Genomic DNA, 14831 nt, shown 5'->3' with positions numbered 1-14831 from the left:
ATGTCTAACTCGTCTTTCGATTAAGTTCATAAGAATTTATACTGATATGTGACGTCCTTTTTGACCAAACATGGCGTTATCTACATATAACTAAAAGTTTGAATATCGACTTATATTAATTTGTCTTACTCCAAATTATCGAATATATCAGTTAAATACACATTTTTCTATGTCACTTTCATACACGTTTTTATGAAGTACAACCGATTTTTTTCGAGGCAAGTGTCAACTACACTTATATCCTATATTAATTTTATCCGAACCCGAAAAAATACTTGGCCAAAACCCGACATGAAGTTCCATTTCTCACGAACAAATACAAAAATGTGACTAACTTCTACCTGAACCAATGTGATTATTGTCGAACTTATGTTATTTTCGTCAATAAATGATATAAACTAAAACGAAACTGTAACTAAGCGCAACGTATTTTAACTGACATGGATTCAACCATTGGGTGGTTTAACTGTTTGGATAAAATTGGTTTAAACTGCAACTTAATTGAAAATGAAAAGAAAAAAAACTGAATTAAACTAAACTGGACCGAACTGCTAATAATTTTAACTGTTGAAACTGAATTGATATAAACGGAACTATTCCAATACAAGTATAACTAAACTGTTGAACAAAATTGACACTTATAGTGCCAAGAGGCACCCGGATGAATGATGCATCTACTTTTTTTTTTTGTTTTTTTGTGAACCATACTCAATTTTCGAAATCCATTTTTGGATCCGACTAATCCGGATTCGAGCCTAGTCAGGCCCCAATTGAGGGAGGGGGGGGGGCAATTGAAGGGGGGGGGGGGGGCTCTTCCAACACACTCTACTGTGTTTCCAGTGCTCGAACCCGAACCTCTGAGTAAGTTAGAACAACTCCCTTACCAATTGATCTAAGTATGTGTTGTATCTACTTTATTTGCGTAAACAGTTGGGCTTCTAAAGATTTCCGTCCAATTTAAACGGGCATATGGTGAAAAGTAGAAAACATTATTAAAAAGGAAGGGGGCAAATGGCTCAAGTAAAACAAAAGTTGGACAACGTTATGATTCAAGTATTCGACCGTTGCAACATCCATCACCCCACTAAAACTTGAAACATCTACTTAACCATATATTAAGCTGTTCTCCTTCATCAAATTATTTCTGTCGATAGATCGATTTTTTTTCTCTCTTCTATCTACAATGGCAAATCCATCCGAAGCTTCACAACCCCTACAAGAATTAAACCAATCAATAGTTGGCTGCAAAACGCCTCCTCTTCCAAATCATCAAAAATTGGAAGAAATTCAAAATTCTGCTAATCATATTCATGATAACTGCAAGTGCAAAGTTTCAGCAGGATTAGGCACTCCAGACCGCCTTAAACTCCCTAAACCATTCAAATTTCCAGAGAGGTAAATTTATTTATTTATTTGTCTTTTTTCAACTTCTGTTTATGCAATAATTATGCTCAATACTTACCAATAAGTAATTATCCTTAATCTTATCCAATTGTTGTATTTGCTTTTTTTAATCTACATAAAGTGCAAAAAAAAATCAAGCATTCGGATGTAAAGTAATTTATTGTACATAAGCGGTAATTCACTGTCGTAAATGGCTCACATTTACTCATATTAAAGTGGCCATAAAATGATGAATTTTGACTTTAAAATAACTCATTTTGTCTTTTAAAGATGATATAAGGATTGAATTATCACTGATAGCAATTTTAATGGTGAGCATTAGGTAGCAAAAAAAAATAAAAAAAATAAGCAAATAGCCCAACTATTGGAGTGACAAGTTGAAATTTCATTTGCTAGCCAATGTAGCTTAAGGGCTTGTTTCCTCACTTATTTTCAATTTAGTTCAGTTCAGTTTGATTCAGTTCAGTTCAGTTTGATTCAGTTCAGTTCAGTTTTGGACAATACTTTTACTCTCACACATCACTATTCAGTTCAGTTGAGTTCAATTCAGTTCAATTCAGCTGTTTTATGCCGAAGAGAACATGCCCTAACTAAGAGCAACACCAATGATAGAGTAAAATGTAATTAAAGTCAATTTGTTTGAGTTAAAGTTGTGGGTCATTGTGAGAATTTTGGTGAACCATTTTTATATTATTCCTTACAAAAACTATCGTACTTTAAATGGAACCTAGTCAAACAACAAGCAAATTGGCTAAACATTATGGAAATTTTGGCTTAAAGTTGAGTTAGCTAAAAAATCTATGTAGCACTTTAAATCAATTTCCATTTTGTTCTACTATTGGAGTTGCTATTAGGAACTTGCTCTATCCGTAGCTTTATACTCCCTCCGTCCCATAATATAGTGCTTGTTTCTTTTTACACGGTCTTCAAGACGTAATTTTGACCTTTAGTATCTTCAATTTCGTATTGATAAAAAATATAAAAAGTTGATATTATGAAACTACACATTGAGACGAATCTAACAAGACCCCACATGAATATGTTTTTTTATATATATAAATGAGAATATTCGGTCAAAGATTTTAAAGTTTGACCCACCAAAAAAGAAATAGGCACTATATTATGAGACGGAGGGAGTATTTATATATTTCCCACGTTGAGTATTCTAGTTAATGTTGTACAAACTTTGACAATGTTTAAGATTATAATATATATGATAATATGTACTTTTAGACTTTATAATTTACGAGATTGAAATTTAACGGTCTAAAAAGTGCAATGTAGACTATCGAAAAAGAAGCAAATTAGATGAAAAAAAATATAACCCCCCTTCATTCCTTTTGTGCCCTACGAAAACATTATCTTGTTTTATTGTCAACTTAAATTAAGTAATTTTCAGACGAAGAAGAAAAGTTGAAATAAAATTCAGAAGTTTCACTAAGTTCAGATAAATTCATACTAGTAAAAAAAAATTGTATAGACCACACCTCCCAATTAGCCATGGTGGCTGGTCACAACTCTCAATAATGAAATCTTGCTCAATGTTGTTTATACTATTGTTACGAATAAGGTTAATTTGTATAAGGATTAGTAACCTAAGGATTATCTGAGTTATTCAGATTAAAGCTGGATCAATCTTAAGCATTTAAGTCGATCTGGATATGTAATAAGTTACTTTTGTTCATTAGAATATGTACAAAAAGAAGCTCTTCTAGCTTCAATTTGCTTTGTTTTATGTCCGGTTGTACTACCGCTAGGATGTACTTCCAATTTTACTTAATGCAAATTTTACTCGTTGTCAAAAAAAAAAAAAAAAAATCTTAAGCATTTTGCCAAATATCAAGGTTACTTGAGAAAATATCTCAATCTTCTATAATTTTGTTTTATGAACATTTTTGTTATTAATGACAGGTATACCAGTCCAACAGACCATATGATATCTCCAATATCTAAGGGTCTTCTTGCTCGAAGCAGGAGGAGCGCTCTCTTGCCACCCTCCATAATCCAGTCCAAGGTACTGCTTACGTTACGTCGATTTCCTTGTAGTATACTTCGTCCATTCCATAATAAGTGAAACACTTCTCTCCATTTATTTTGTTGAAATAATTACCATTTTACAAGCTAATTATAATTCATGTTTAAACTTAGACATTCAGTTTTGTAAGTCATTAACCATTTTACTGAAATGAAAATTTATTTTTCTGTGCAGATTCATGAACTACGATGTGCAAACGTGGAGCAAAATAAGCTGCACGTCGAACAATGAATTTGATATGTATGAAACGTACTCTCTTAAGGCATACTCTGCTTTTTAAGTTCCACATTTGTACAAGCATTACATTGTATCACTTTTGTTTCTATGCAATTTCATGAAAATTTTCTGTTCGATGCTAGTGTTGAAATTGCAGTAAAACTCAGTTGCTAAAAACACTCACAACTGTCAAAATCAATGAACCAAAAAAAATCTAAAGCAGATAACATTGTTCATAAAATTTCCCAACATATTATTTACTCAAGACGGACCTCGTACCATTGAATTGAACCAACATCTCCATCAATTTCAAGCTCACATACAGATTTCACTAGAAAAGAGACTGCATCGTCGAGTGTTTCAAATCGAGCAAGGTCAGGTGGTAACACCTTGTTTGGCCAGTTTTCTAGCCAAACTTTAAGCTTCATCTTCAATTCTTCCTCTGAGACAAACTCCTCACTTTTCCCTGGTTCCAAGTAGACATAAGTATCTGTGTCCATGTAATTTGACCTTCTCCTCCTGCCAGCATAAATCTATGAACCGCCAAGTTTCCTTACAACATTAGGACATTTAGATGAAACTGGCATATATAAAACTATAAAAGAGTTCAAATTATAAATGTCAGGAAAGAATGGTTATATAGAATGGAAAAATACATCTCAAAACATCCTCTTATCTGGAATACCTCAAAATCAACCATCAATTTCTCAAAAATTACAAAAAAAATGCCTCCATTACATTCACTATTTAGGCCAATTAACTTAAACATAATTTTCCTGTAAAAAAAAAAGAAAAAGAAAAAAACTTACATAATTTTGCCAATGTAGCAACGGTATGCTAAGTTAAATACCAATCTGGCTAATTGCCACATTATTTATATCTGATATAAGTTATGAAAAGCTCAGCAATATGGACTTGCCTTTACTTCACTGTTACTGATTCTGAGTAGTTTGGCATAAGCTGAAGTATCCAAGTGCACAAGACAAACTTGCTGTTGTGGGATTTCAGCCACGCCACGTAATCTTTGGCTTGCTATATGCGGTTAAAAAGCAAGAGTTATCAACGTTATAAATAGATAGAATTGCAGAAAAAACAAGTTTAGAATAATATCTTGAGTTTTGGTGATGGCTCACAGATGGGAATGGGATGATGAGCATTGAAGATGCTTTGTTGCTGGCTGTTAAAAATTCTGGTAGCTGGTATCATTTTAGTGTTCAATCTCAAGTAGTAAGAATCAGTTATTGAAAATGTGCGATTCAAAAGTATTGTTCTGAGATGAGAAAGATGAGTTGCTGATGTTGTGAAGGAGTAAAGATGAATGGTTTTGGTTTGGATAAGAGAAATGGGTTTGTGTGGCTCGGTGCGTTGGGTTTTTGGGCTGAGATCAGTATGTTGGCAGCTTGTAATTTGCACTATTTGACCAAAGTGGAGAGGCTTATTTGTAATTTGCACTATTTGACCTAAATCGGATTCAGATAATTTTCACTAAATATAACACTTATAGCATGTTGTGTCACATTATATTTTCAAACTATAATATTTTGAAGCTTACCTTTCCAATGGAAAGCCACTAACAGTGTGTTTGGTTCATTTTTAGTAAAGGAAAGAAAGGGAAAAGAAAGGAAGGGAAAAGAAAGGAAGGGAAGAGAAAAGAAAAGAATGGAAGAGAAAGGAAAAAAAACCTTAATTTTCCATGTTTGGTATAAATTTTCTCTTTCCTTCCGAATTCCCCCGCTTTTGGGAGGAAAGGAAAGTAGAATTTTATTAAAGAGTATTTCATTCCAATTCCTCCCATTTCCTTTCACTTAATTTTATTAAAGAGTAATAAATTTCCTTCCACTTCCTTTCTTTTCCTTCTAAATCCTTTCTACCAAACAAACTGTAACACTTGAGCTTTTACAGTTCCTACATGTCAAAATGTGCCCAATTAATAATAACAGAAAAGTCGATTTAGGTTCAAAATGTGACCAACGTGGAGAGGCATTTTTATTAGAAGCTAAATCAGATTCAGATAAGTTTCACTAAATTATAACACTTGTAGCTTGTTGTGTCACATTATATTATCCAAACTATAATATTTTGATGCTACAACCTCTCAAATGAAAAGCCACTAACACTCATAGTTTTTATAGTTCTTTACATGCCAAAATGTGCCCAAATGATAATGATAAAAAAACAAAAAAGCATTTCTAGATTACTGTAAAACCATGTATCTTTGTCCAATTACAAGGCTATTGGTCCAAGCCACATCTACTTGTACCTCCATAATGGTAGGACTTCTAGCCATACCACTCGTAGCTTTTATAGTTCTTACATACCAAATGTACCCAAATAATAATAGTAATAAAAAACAGATAAGCATGCCTAGATTACTGTAAAACCAAGTAACTTTGTCCAATTACAAATGTTATTCCAAGCTAACATTTATCTTATGTATATTTGCAAGCTAATACCTCCCTTAAATCATTATGGATTAGTTGCCCAACAAATTATGTTAGTCTAGTATAAATACTAACAAGAGGAGGGTGAATTGTAATTGTGAAGATTTTCGAATTTTTTTGTGGATAATAAAAACTTGAAAGCTAATAAAGAGAATAGATAGTAAGGAGAACACAAGAAGATATGTAACAAGGTTCTCTTGCACAATTCTTTAGGAAGAAACATTGCTCTTTTATTTATAATAATTATTACAACTTATTATAAATCAATCCTCACTTTGTTCATCAAGAAACCAGTTCCGGCCACCTTGTTTCCCCTGAACACGTAACTTTCCTCACTTGACTTTACTCAAAGTCTTCTCTTTCTCTTTTTGTTTCTCTTTCTCACTCTGATTACAAAGATTTTTGCTCTCTAAATCTCACTCACCCGACACTCAAAAGTAATACAAGAATTATTGCTTTGAAGAATATAAAAACCGAAATAAACTTTCTAATGAATAAGACATGTAAATCTGAAAGTTGTTAGTTTATTCTGATTTTGGTTGAGCTATTTACAGAAGACCTCAGCAGCTCCTATTTTTGCTCAATTACATATACATGGGTGTTAAAAGTGGCCCGTGATCAATCTGTTGATGTAGCTGTTATCTCCATGAAGCTCTCCCATTAAGTCCACGTACAATCAGCCATCACTCCGTAAGTTCAATGTGGATTTACTGAATGGCCATTCAGTTTCCAATCTCCCTAGAATCTAGGATTTGCAGCCTGATTTTCCGTTTCCTTTTTTCAGAGCCCGGTTTGTTATTGCATTACTTCAGCAATTTAATTCTGACAACCTGTAGAACAACAACAAACAAGTACTCTAACTAATATCATGGAACTTATTTTTATTCAAAAGAATATTATATGTTATTAGGTTAATTCAAAGCAATTCATAACATTAAGATAATTAATTTAAATAACTTGACTAGGTTAAACTCATAACCAATTCTCCACAAGTTATAATTAAATTAATTATTAACAAAAGAATATAAATTAATTTATATGCAAAGATTAAAACATTAAGATAATCTAAGTCTACAAATAAATCCTAATTAAGATAATTAATTCTAGACTCAATAATATATTATTTGTCGTCATTAAAACAGTGAATACGACAATATTTTCCCTTTTTTATGATGGTAAATAATTGGCAAAAAAGTTAAAGAAAATAATGAAAGAAAGAAATATGAAATTTATAAAAAAAAAATAAAAAGAAAATAATGAAAGAAGAAAAGAAAACTAAGACTCTTAACTAAGACTCTAAGACTAAGACTCTAAACTGTGACTAGGGACAGAGACACGATTATTATGAAAGGCAACAGATATTAGCCATCCAAACATTCCAAGAGTAAGAAAAGCAGGAACAGGCATAATAAATATATTAGTAATAGAGTTTAAATGGTTAAAAGATAAGAAGAATAAATTTGATAAAAGAGGATCATAGATTGTTTAGAATCTCTTGTGATACCACAAGATAAAGCAAAATATATGGAGATGTAATTGTTCAAAAATTTATACAAGCCCAAAATAAAATGAAATATTATAGTCTTAATTAAGAGGGACTGGGATCAGGGAAGTTCATGGATTGGAAAGGAGGCAGCAACAAAATCGATTTTGGTGCAGATGTTGGAGGCTCCCTTGTTGATAGCTTGGAGAAGCTGATCATGTTGAACATCTTGATGAGCAATCCGAGCCTCTAAGTTTTGCACCCTTGTTCCCAGCAGTGCAATGGAAGATTGAATCTCCTTCAACAGTCCATGAAGACCAGCAATGGATAAAAGAGGAAAATCAATAGCTTGAGAAGCTACTCCTTGAGGAATTGGATCCTCATCCAGGTCAATCATAATGTCACTAACCTGGTTCCTCCTGGACTCTACCAGTCTCTGACTCTTCCCGATCGATTGCTTGACCCCAGAACCTAGTTCCTCTTCTCTCTCCATCATTCCAGCAGTTTCAACATCCTTCTCTATCTTCACATCATTAAATTAACAGCTTGAGAAGCTGCTCCTTGAGGAACTGGATCCTCATCAGTGGCAGAGCCAGGATTCTCAAAGTGGGGGGACAAAATTAGACCGTCAAGTATTCGGAAAAAATATTAGAAAAAAAAACAATACAACACAAATGGTTTAATACTAAATGTTTTACATTCAAAATTCCAAAATGCTTATAGTCTTACAATCAACTCATATTTATAAATCAGTACATATCAAAGTATTCCTCTTCAAACCAAACTATTCAATATTTTAATTATAAATCAACTCATATTTATTCCTAATTAGAAATTCCAAATTAACAACAAATTCCAAACCGACAACAAATCAATCAACAACCATAAATCCACAATCACAAATTAACATTTCACAAATATCATAATTCACAAACAAACAATGTAAATTGTAAATATTACCTTTGAAAAAAAACTTAAACTAAAACTTAGGGTTAAGAAAACTTACAAATTAACTGAAAATTAAAATGGGTGTTTCGGGAGGTCGCGACGGCGAATGAATGTGGGCGGTGGGGGTGGTGGTACGCTTCGTCTCCTAAGTCCATCATGGGTCGCAGCGTGCAAGCGTCGCTTCCTCTAATCCTCTTCGCTTCTGACTTCGTCGCAGGCTCACTTCCTCTTCGTGACTTCGTTCCTCACCGGCTCACCGCTCGTTCGTCGTCGGCTTCGACGACTGTGAATGTGCGGTCGACGTCATCCCTCCGCCACGGCGCTCCGATTTATGGTTTCTCTAAATCTCTCTCTTCCGAGGAGTCTTCAGCGGTTTTTTTTTTTTGAAATGGACACTTTCTCAACTTATTGTTCTTTTGTTATATACTCTATAAGCTTTACTATTTGTAGCATATCCAATGAAAACAACCTCATCACTTATAGTATCAAATTTTCCTAAATTATCTTTACCATTGCTGTGTAGAAAGCATTTACATCCAAAGACTCAAAAATAAGAGATGATGGGTTTTCTTCTTCCTTTGAAAAGCTCATAAGGGGGTTTCAAGGTAATGGGTCTTAGCATGACCCTATTGATGATCTAGTAAGTTGTGTTCACTGTCTCTGCCCAAAAGTTCTTTGGAAGGTTGCTGGCTATGAGCATTGTTCTAGCCATGTCCTTTAGAGTTCGATTTTTCCTCTCAACCACACCATTCTGTTGTGGGGTCCTAGGAGCAGAGAAGTTGTGATCTAGTCCTTCATTGCTGCAAAAATCATCAAACTTGGAGTTTTCAAGCTCTTAATGGTAAGATCTTAAATGCTTCAAGTTAAAACCACTTATCCTTTGAATTCTCTTAGCAAAAAAGTCACAAATGCATCGAGTGTTTCATATTTGCTATGAAGAAAGATAATCCAAGTGTATCTTGAAAAATCAATATGTTGTGGGGTCCTAGGAGTTTTCAAGCTCTTAATGGTCAGATCTTAAATGCTTCAATTTAAAACCACTTATCCTTTGAATTCTCTTAGCAAAAAAGTCACAAATTCATCGAATGTTTCATCTTTGCTATGAAGAAAGATAATCCAAGTGTATCTTAAAAAATCATCAACTATGACTAATACATATCTCTTACTTGATCTGCTTGGATACGTACAGGGTCACATAAGTCCATGTGAATCAATTCAAGTGGACTTTGTATACTTACCATCTTCTTTGAACTGAACGAGGATCACACTTGCTTTCCTTTTGCACAAGTATCACAAACACCATGGATAGTGAACTTAATAGTTGGTAAACCAATCACTATTTTTTTTCCAATTTAGTTGTTTTGGTAGGGACAAGCTCGCATGACCACAACTCTTGTGCCACAGTAGATGATCTTCTTCAATCACGCTTAAATAAGTGAGATTGTTCCTAGGAACAAGGTTAAGATCAACCATGGAGGTGTTACCTTTTCCTTATTCCTTTAAGTACCTTGGTTCCTGTACTTTTATTGCTAACAACAAACGACTCATTAGTGAACTTCACTATATTCCCTTTGTGACTTAATTGAGAAATACTAAGTAAACTATGCTTTAAGCCCTCAACCAAAAATACGTTATCTAAGGAGTGTGATAGACTTACCTATCTTACCAACAGCTACAATATTACCAGTTAGGTTGTCTCCGAAGGTCACTGTTCCTCCATGGTATGCTGAAAGTGAGAGAAACATGGATTAATTGTCAGTCATATGCTTAGAACACCTGCTATCGAGGAACCATAGGTTGTTCCCCCTCACTTCAGCCTGTATCCACAAAAACTAGTTAATAGTAGGAACTTAGTCTTGCCTGGGTTCCGTTTGTGGACTCAAATCATCCTTTGCTTTCCATACCGTTTCACTAGGTATGTATTTTCTCTATACGTTCCTCCCTAATGGAACAGTCAGAAACAATATGCCCATTGTTCCCATAGTAGGAACATATCTTGCTACTAGGCAAATCAACATATTTTTCTTTTTATTTTTGTTCTGTGATTAAAGCCTAGTCCATCCCTTCTTTTGTTTTGATACTTTGGTATCCAACTTATAGGATAAGACAGTTTGTTAATAGTGAAACCCAATTTCCTCTTTAGTACCAGATTTTTACTTAAAGCTTTTTCATATTCAAACTTTAAATTTTCAAAATCAGTCCTGGTACTAGTTAAAGGAACTGATCCTTCAGGAACAAAGAGTCTCAATTCTGCAAGTTCCATGTTTAAAAGATAGTTCTCATTTGTAACCTTTTCAAAAGCTTCTAGAATATTTCGATATTTGTCGAAAAGGTCAAAGAATCTTTTTCAGTATCAGTTTTTAAAGAATAAAGCCAATTTGAATATTCCTTAGTGACTTTTAAAGCATCCTTAAGTTGCTCCTTTTTAACACACATTGCCTTAAAATCATCTAAGCTTTCAAAAAGTAATTTTACAAGTTGGCTTTTGTTGAGTTCATTTAGCTCTTCTTCTATATTGTTAGAACATACCTGAGTGTTAGATGACAATAATTACAAGTCTTATGCCTATTAGAATTGGACTTCTTCGACTTAGGATGTCCCCTATTCTTACCACCATTACCATCATAACAAGTAGATGCAATATCATTTGATCTACCCTTAACAAACAAGTCACCACTAGAGTTTCATGATTAAGTTGCCAATTGATTATCAATTAATTCCCTTTATGTGAAAGCATCCCTAACGTCATCAATACACATATTATCTCTACCATACAAGATAGTTTCCCTAAAATGCTTGTATGAGGGTGGTAACGAACACAACAACCATATAACCAAGTCTTCATCATCCAAAGTCACATCAATATTTTGAAGATACATAACAACAGAATAAATCTCATCTAAATGAGCCTTAACAGAATTACCTTCCCTAAGTCGAAGGTCGATGGCCTTTGTGTGGTTATTGGTGCATTTCGATAGTCATGATTTTGATGTTAGGGTATAGAACACTGATTTAATTTGTGTCGTTTAATGGGGTTGTTTGAGGATTTTCTAGAGGAATCATTGAAGAAAAATGTGTACTTGCCTAAATTATTTAGGGTGTTAGTTGAGAATCCTAGGACTAATAAGAAAATAGAGTTGAGGACTGATTTTGACTTGATGAAAGTGTGTGTGTGGGCCTTAGGCAAGGATACACTGAGGTATGGTAGAGGAGATTGCAGACCCTTGCCAAGTATTTAGGTTTATTCTTGCAAAGAAAGATAATGAGGAAAGGGAGAAGCTTGAGAACATAAAGAGAGTACAAGAGATATTAAGGAGAAAAGAAAGCAAGAGGAAGGAGGAGACAAGAAGAAGAGGAAAAGTAGAGGAGGTTGGAAGAAGAAAAGGAATATGCAACTGATGGGTTTTTTTTTCCTATTGAGGTATCTGTGTTGTCTGTTGATGATGGAGATGTTGAGTACATGAGAGTACTAAACACAGGGAAGCTGATGAAATGGTCCCTGGTTTTTCACAACCAAAACCTGAGCAACAAACCCAAGAGAACCCCCGAACAACAAATGAGTCACATCCCACAACAACAACACCCACAAGGAGAACCCCAAGGAAAAAAAAACCACAACCACCCCCAAGAAGAAGAAACTGACCCCAAGGCCCAAGAAGAAGGCTGGCCCTAAACAACCCATGCCCTCTAAGCCCATCCCCTCTCAGCCTGCTGAAAGACAGCCCACCCAACCCATTCCCTCAGAGGCCACCCCCTCAGAGCCCACTGAAACACATCCCACCTAGCCCATCCCCTTTGAGCCCACCCCTTCAGAGCCCACTGAAACACATCCCATCCAGCCTATCCCCTCAGAGCCCACTGAAACACATCCCACCAAGCCCAATCCCTCACATGCTAATGAAACACAGCCCCCCAATCACCCCCTATTTCAGACACTCCAACTGAGCCTAACCCACCATCACCACCTATTTCACAACACACCCAATTTGAGCATACCTCATTAGAGCCCACCCCAACTGACTAGACTTTTGTGGCAAAAGGGAAGGGCAAGAAGGTTAGGCCCTCATGTTTTAGAGTGCCTAAAACCACTGCTAAGAGGGAGGGACCTATGTTCATAAAGGACAAGGAACTAGGAGGCAAGGTATTGGAAGGAGAACAAAGAGGACGGATTTTGCTGATGATGATGGAGATGATGAACCTAGCAATGATGATGAGGAACTCATTGCTGAGGAGGATGAAGATACATCAGAAGATGATGATGTTTTTGGGAACTTCATTGTGGATGAGGATGAGGATTCTTTTGCATATGATGATGTATGTGAGAAGGCTTTTGAGGATTTCTTTGATGAGACTCTACTATGGACAAGTTGTAAGATTTGAAATGAACAGTCATATGGGTCTATTACACTAGAGCCTTGGTTGATCTTTCCAACAAGAAAAGTGTTTTTGGAGGTTTTGAGGGATTTTTGCATTCAAGAGGGCTTTGATCTTCTTATCTTGAAGGTTGATAACAAGAGGTTTACAACTTCTTGCATAATGGAAGCATGTGAATGGAGGATACATGCTTCCAGATTAACTGATAAAATCAGTTGGGCCACCAAGACCAGTAAGGGGGAACGTACCACTTGTGGAAGGTTAGAGGAGAACCCCATGGTCTCTTCTACTTGGCTGTGTAAGAAGTTGTTGGAAGTCATCAAAAACAACCCCTTATATTCTTGTTAAAGTCTTTGCAAAAGGTGGTTCAGGAGAAGTTTAGGGTGAAAGTAAAGAAGAGGTTATTTTACAAGGTGAAAACAATGGCTAAGGAGGAGATTTATGGAGGGTTTGCTGAGGCTTATAGCTTACTCCCCACACATGCTGAGGTGATTAAGTCAACAAACCCAGGGTCATATGCCCTTAACATGGAAATGGAGCACATGTCAGGGAGCTCCAAGATTCAAGGCCTATTTTATTTTATATGTAGCACAAGTGATGAGGTTTCCAAGGCTCCTAGGAGGGTCCGTTGTACATGAACTGCAAGAATTTAGGCCGGAGTGGATCAGCCTTCCACAAGTTATGCTGGATTGCAGCAAATGCCTACAACAAATATGTGTTCAACAAAGCAATGGGGAAGATCTTGGATTTTGATAAAGATGTTGCTTATCTAGATAGCACCATAGAGCAGTGGTCTAGGCATATGTTTGATACAACAATCAGTTGTGATCACAACACCACAAACTTTGTGACAAGTTTCAATGCCTGCACCAAGCTCACATAGATTTACCTGTGCTCAATCTACTTGAAGGTATACAATTACAACTTTAATTTTTTTTTGAATTTTTCTTTGATCTGAATTATTATTGCTCTAACAATTTTGTTCACTTTTTTCAGCCATAAGAGTGTGATCAATGAAGAGGATTGGTGCAAGGTTTGACAAGGCTATTGACATGGAGCATGAGCACCTCACTGATTATGATACACAGGTGCTGGAAACTGTAGGAGGGGAGTTTGAAGTCACATATGGGAATGTCACTTTCCCAATCAGCTTGGCTTGGTTAAATTGTGGGTGTGGTAAGTAGCAAGGATGGGGTATCCCTTGCAAGCATGCCTTGAGGTGTACAATGAGAGAGTTGACCCTATGGCCTATGTGTCTGATTATTACTAGGGGGCAGTTTACAAGGTAACTTATGTTGAGCACATCCATCCCATGGTTGATCAATCTCAATGGCTAGATTTCAACCTCCTGCTAATTCACCCTCCAAGCAAGAAAAGAGGTGTTGGTAGACCTCCAAAACAGAGGAAAAGAGGTGTGAATGAAGCTAAGAAGGCCAAGAGACACAGCGAAGTGCAGCAAGTGCAAGGAGATGGGCCATAATGCAAGAACATGTGGCAGAGGGGATGCAAGAAAAAAAGATCAAGGCCACAAGCTGAGAGTGAGGCTAGCACTTCCAAGAAGACACAGAAGAGAGCAAGAAAGGCCACGTAAGCAACCTAGCAACATTTGCAACTTTTGAACAGATTTTTTTTGGGGAATTAACTTAAAGCAGTGTTTTTAAAAGCTACATTGATATGTTTGAAAACCATTTTTGTAAAGATACAATGATTTAGTGTCCTTTGTGATTTGGGGAAGTCAGTTTTTGTAAAGAAACTAAACTTGGTTTATCTTTTTTGGATGTGCATACATGTTTATGCTACAATGATAATTATGTTAAGCAACTTTTTTTCATTCTTATGCCAAACGTTACATCACTCACTTCCAAATTACAAAGAGAAGCAATACAAGCATGTAAACCTAACTTAATTGTAAGTCTAACTAAGTTCGTTT

General features: G+C 35.5%; 2 protein-coding genes across 5 annotated transcripts; one reads left to right on the top strand and one right to left on the bottom strand.

Annotated features, from left to right (window-relative positions):
* Positions 1 to 1038: 1038 nt before the first annotated feature.
* Positions 1039 to 14605, top strand: LOC125491512 (uncharacterized). 4 transcript variants are annotated; one of them, XM_048638074.2, is made up of 4 exons: positions 1039 to 1395; positions 3316 to 3418; positions 3614 to 3679; positions 13898 to 14605. In XM_048638074.2, the coding sequence occupies exons 1-3, from the start codon at positions 1184 to 1186 to the stop codon at positions 3668 to 3670; spliced, it is 372 nt and encodes a 123-aa protein (XP_048494031.1). In that variant the 5' UTR covers positions 1039 to 1183; the 3' UTR covers positions 3671 to 3679; positions 13898 to 14605. The 4 variants fall into 4 exon arrangements, with proteins under 4 accessions (XP_048494031.1, XP_048494032.1, XP_057248393.1 ...); XM_048638075.2 differs by lacking the exon at positions 13898 to 14605 and adding an exon at positions 6651 to 8274; XM_057392410.1 differs by lacking the exon at positions 13898 to 14605 and adding an exon at positions 4791 to 5225.
* LOC125494618 (protein CHLORORESPIRATORY REDUCTION 7, chloroplastic-like) lies at positions 3855 to 4924 on the bottom strand. The gene is made up of 3 exons (XM_048638072.2): positions 4789 to 4924; positions 4575 to 4687; positions 3855 to 4188 (listed from the first exon to the last, which is right to left on the bottom strand). Exons 1-3 carry the CDS (start codon positions 4859 to 4861, stop codon positions 3913 to 3915), a joined length of 462 nt encoding a protein of 153 aa, XP_048494029.1. The 5' UTR covers positions 4862 to 4924; the 3' UTR covers positions 3855 to 3912.
* Positions 14606 to 14831: the final 226 nt, after the last annotated feature.

This window comes from Beta vulgaris, chromosome 2 (assembly GCF_026745355.1).
Source record: "Beta vulgaris subsp. vulgaris cultivar EL10 chromosome 2, EL10.2, whole genome shotgun sequence".
Lineage (NCBI taxonomy): Eukaryota > Viridiplantae > Streptophyta > Magnoliopsida > Caryophyllales > Amaranthaceae > Beta > Beta vulgaris.
The sequence above is the reverse complement of the archived record's forward strand: the minus strand, read 5'-3'. Positions and strand labels throughout refer to the sequence as shown.

Coding starts and splice junctions, on each gene's coding strand:
- LOC125491512 (XM_048638074.2), top strand. CDS start 1,184: ATGGCAAATCCATCCGAAGCTTCACAACCCCTACAAGAATTAAACCAA. Junction 1,396..3,315: donor CCATTCAAATTTCCAGAGAG/GTAAATTTATTT, acceptor TATTAATGACAG/GTATACCAGTCCAACAGACC. Junction 3,419..3,613: donor CCTCCATAATCCAGTCCAAG/GTACTGCTTACG, acceptor TTTTCTGTGCAG/ATTCATGAACTACGATGTGC.
- LOC125494618 (XM_048638072.2), bottom strand. CDS start 4,861: ATGATACCAGCTACCAGAATTTTTAACAGCCAGCAACAAAGCATCTTC. Junction 4,688..4,788: donor TCATCATCCCATTCCCATCT/GTGAGCCATCAC, acceptor AACCGCATATAG/CAAGCCAAAGATTACGTGGC. Junction 4,189..4,574: donor TCAGTAACAGTGAAGTAAAG/GCAAGTCCATAT, acceptor GGCGGTTCATAG/ATTTATGCTGGCAGGAGGAG.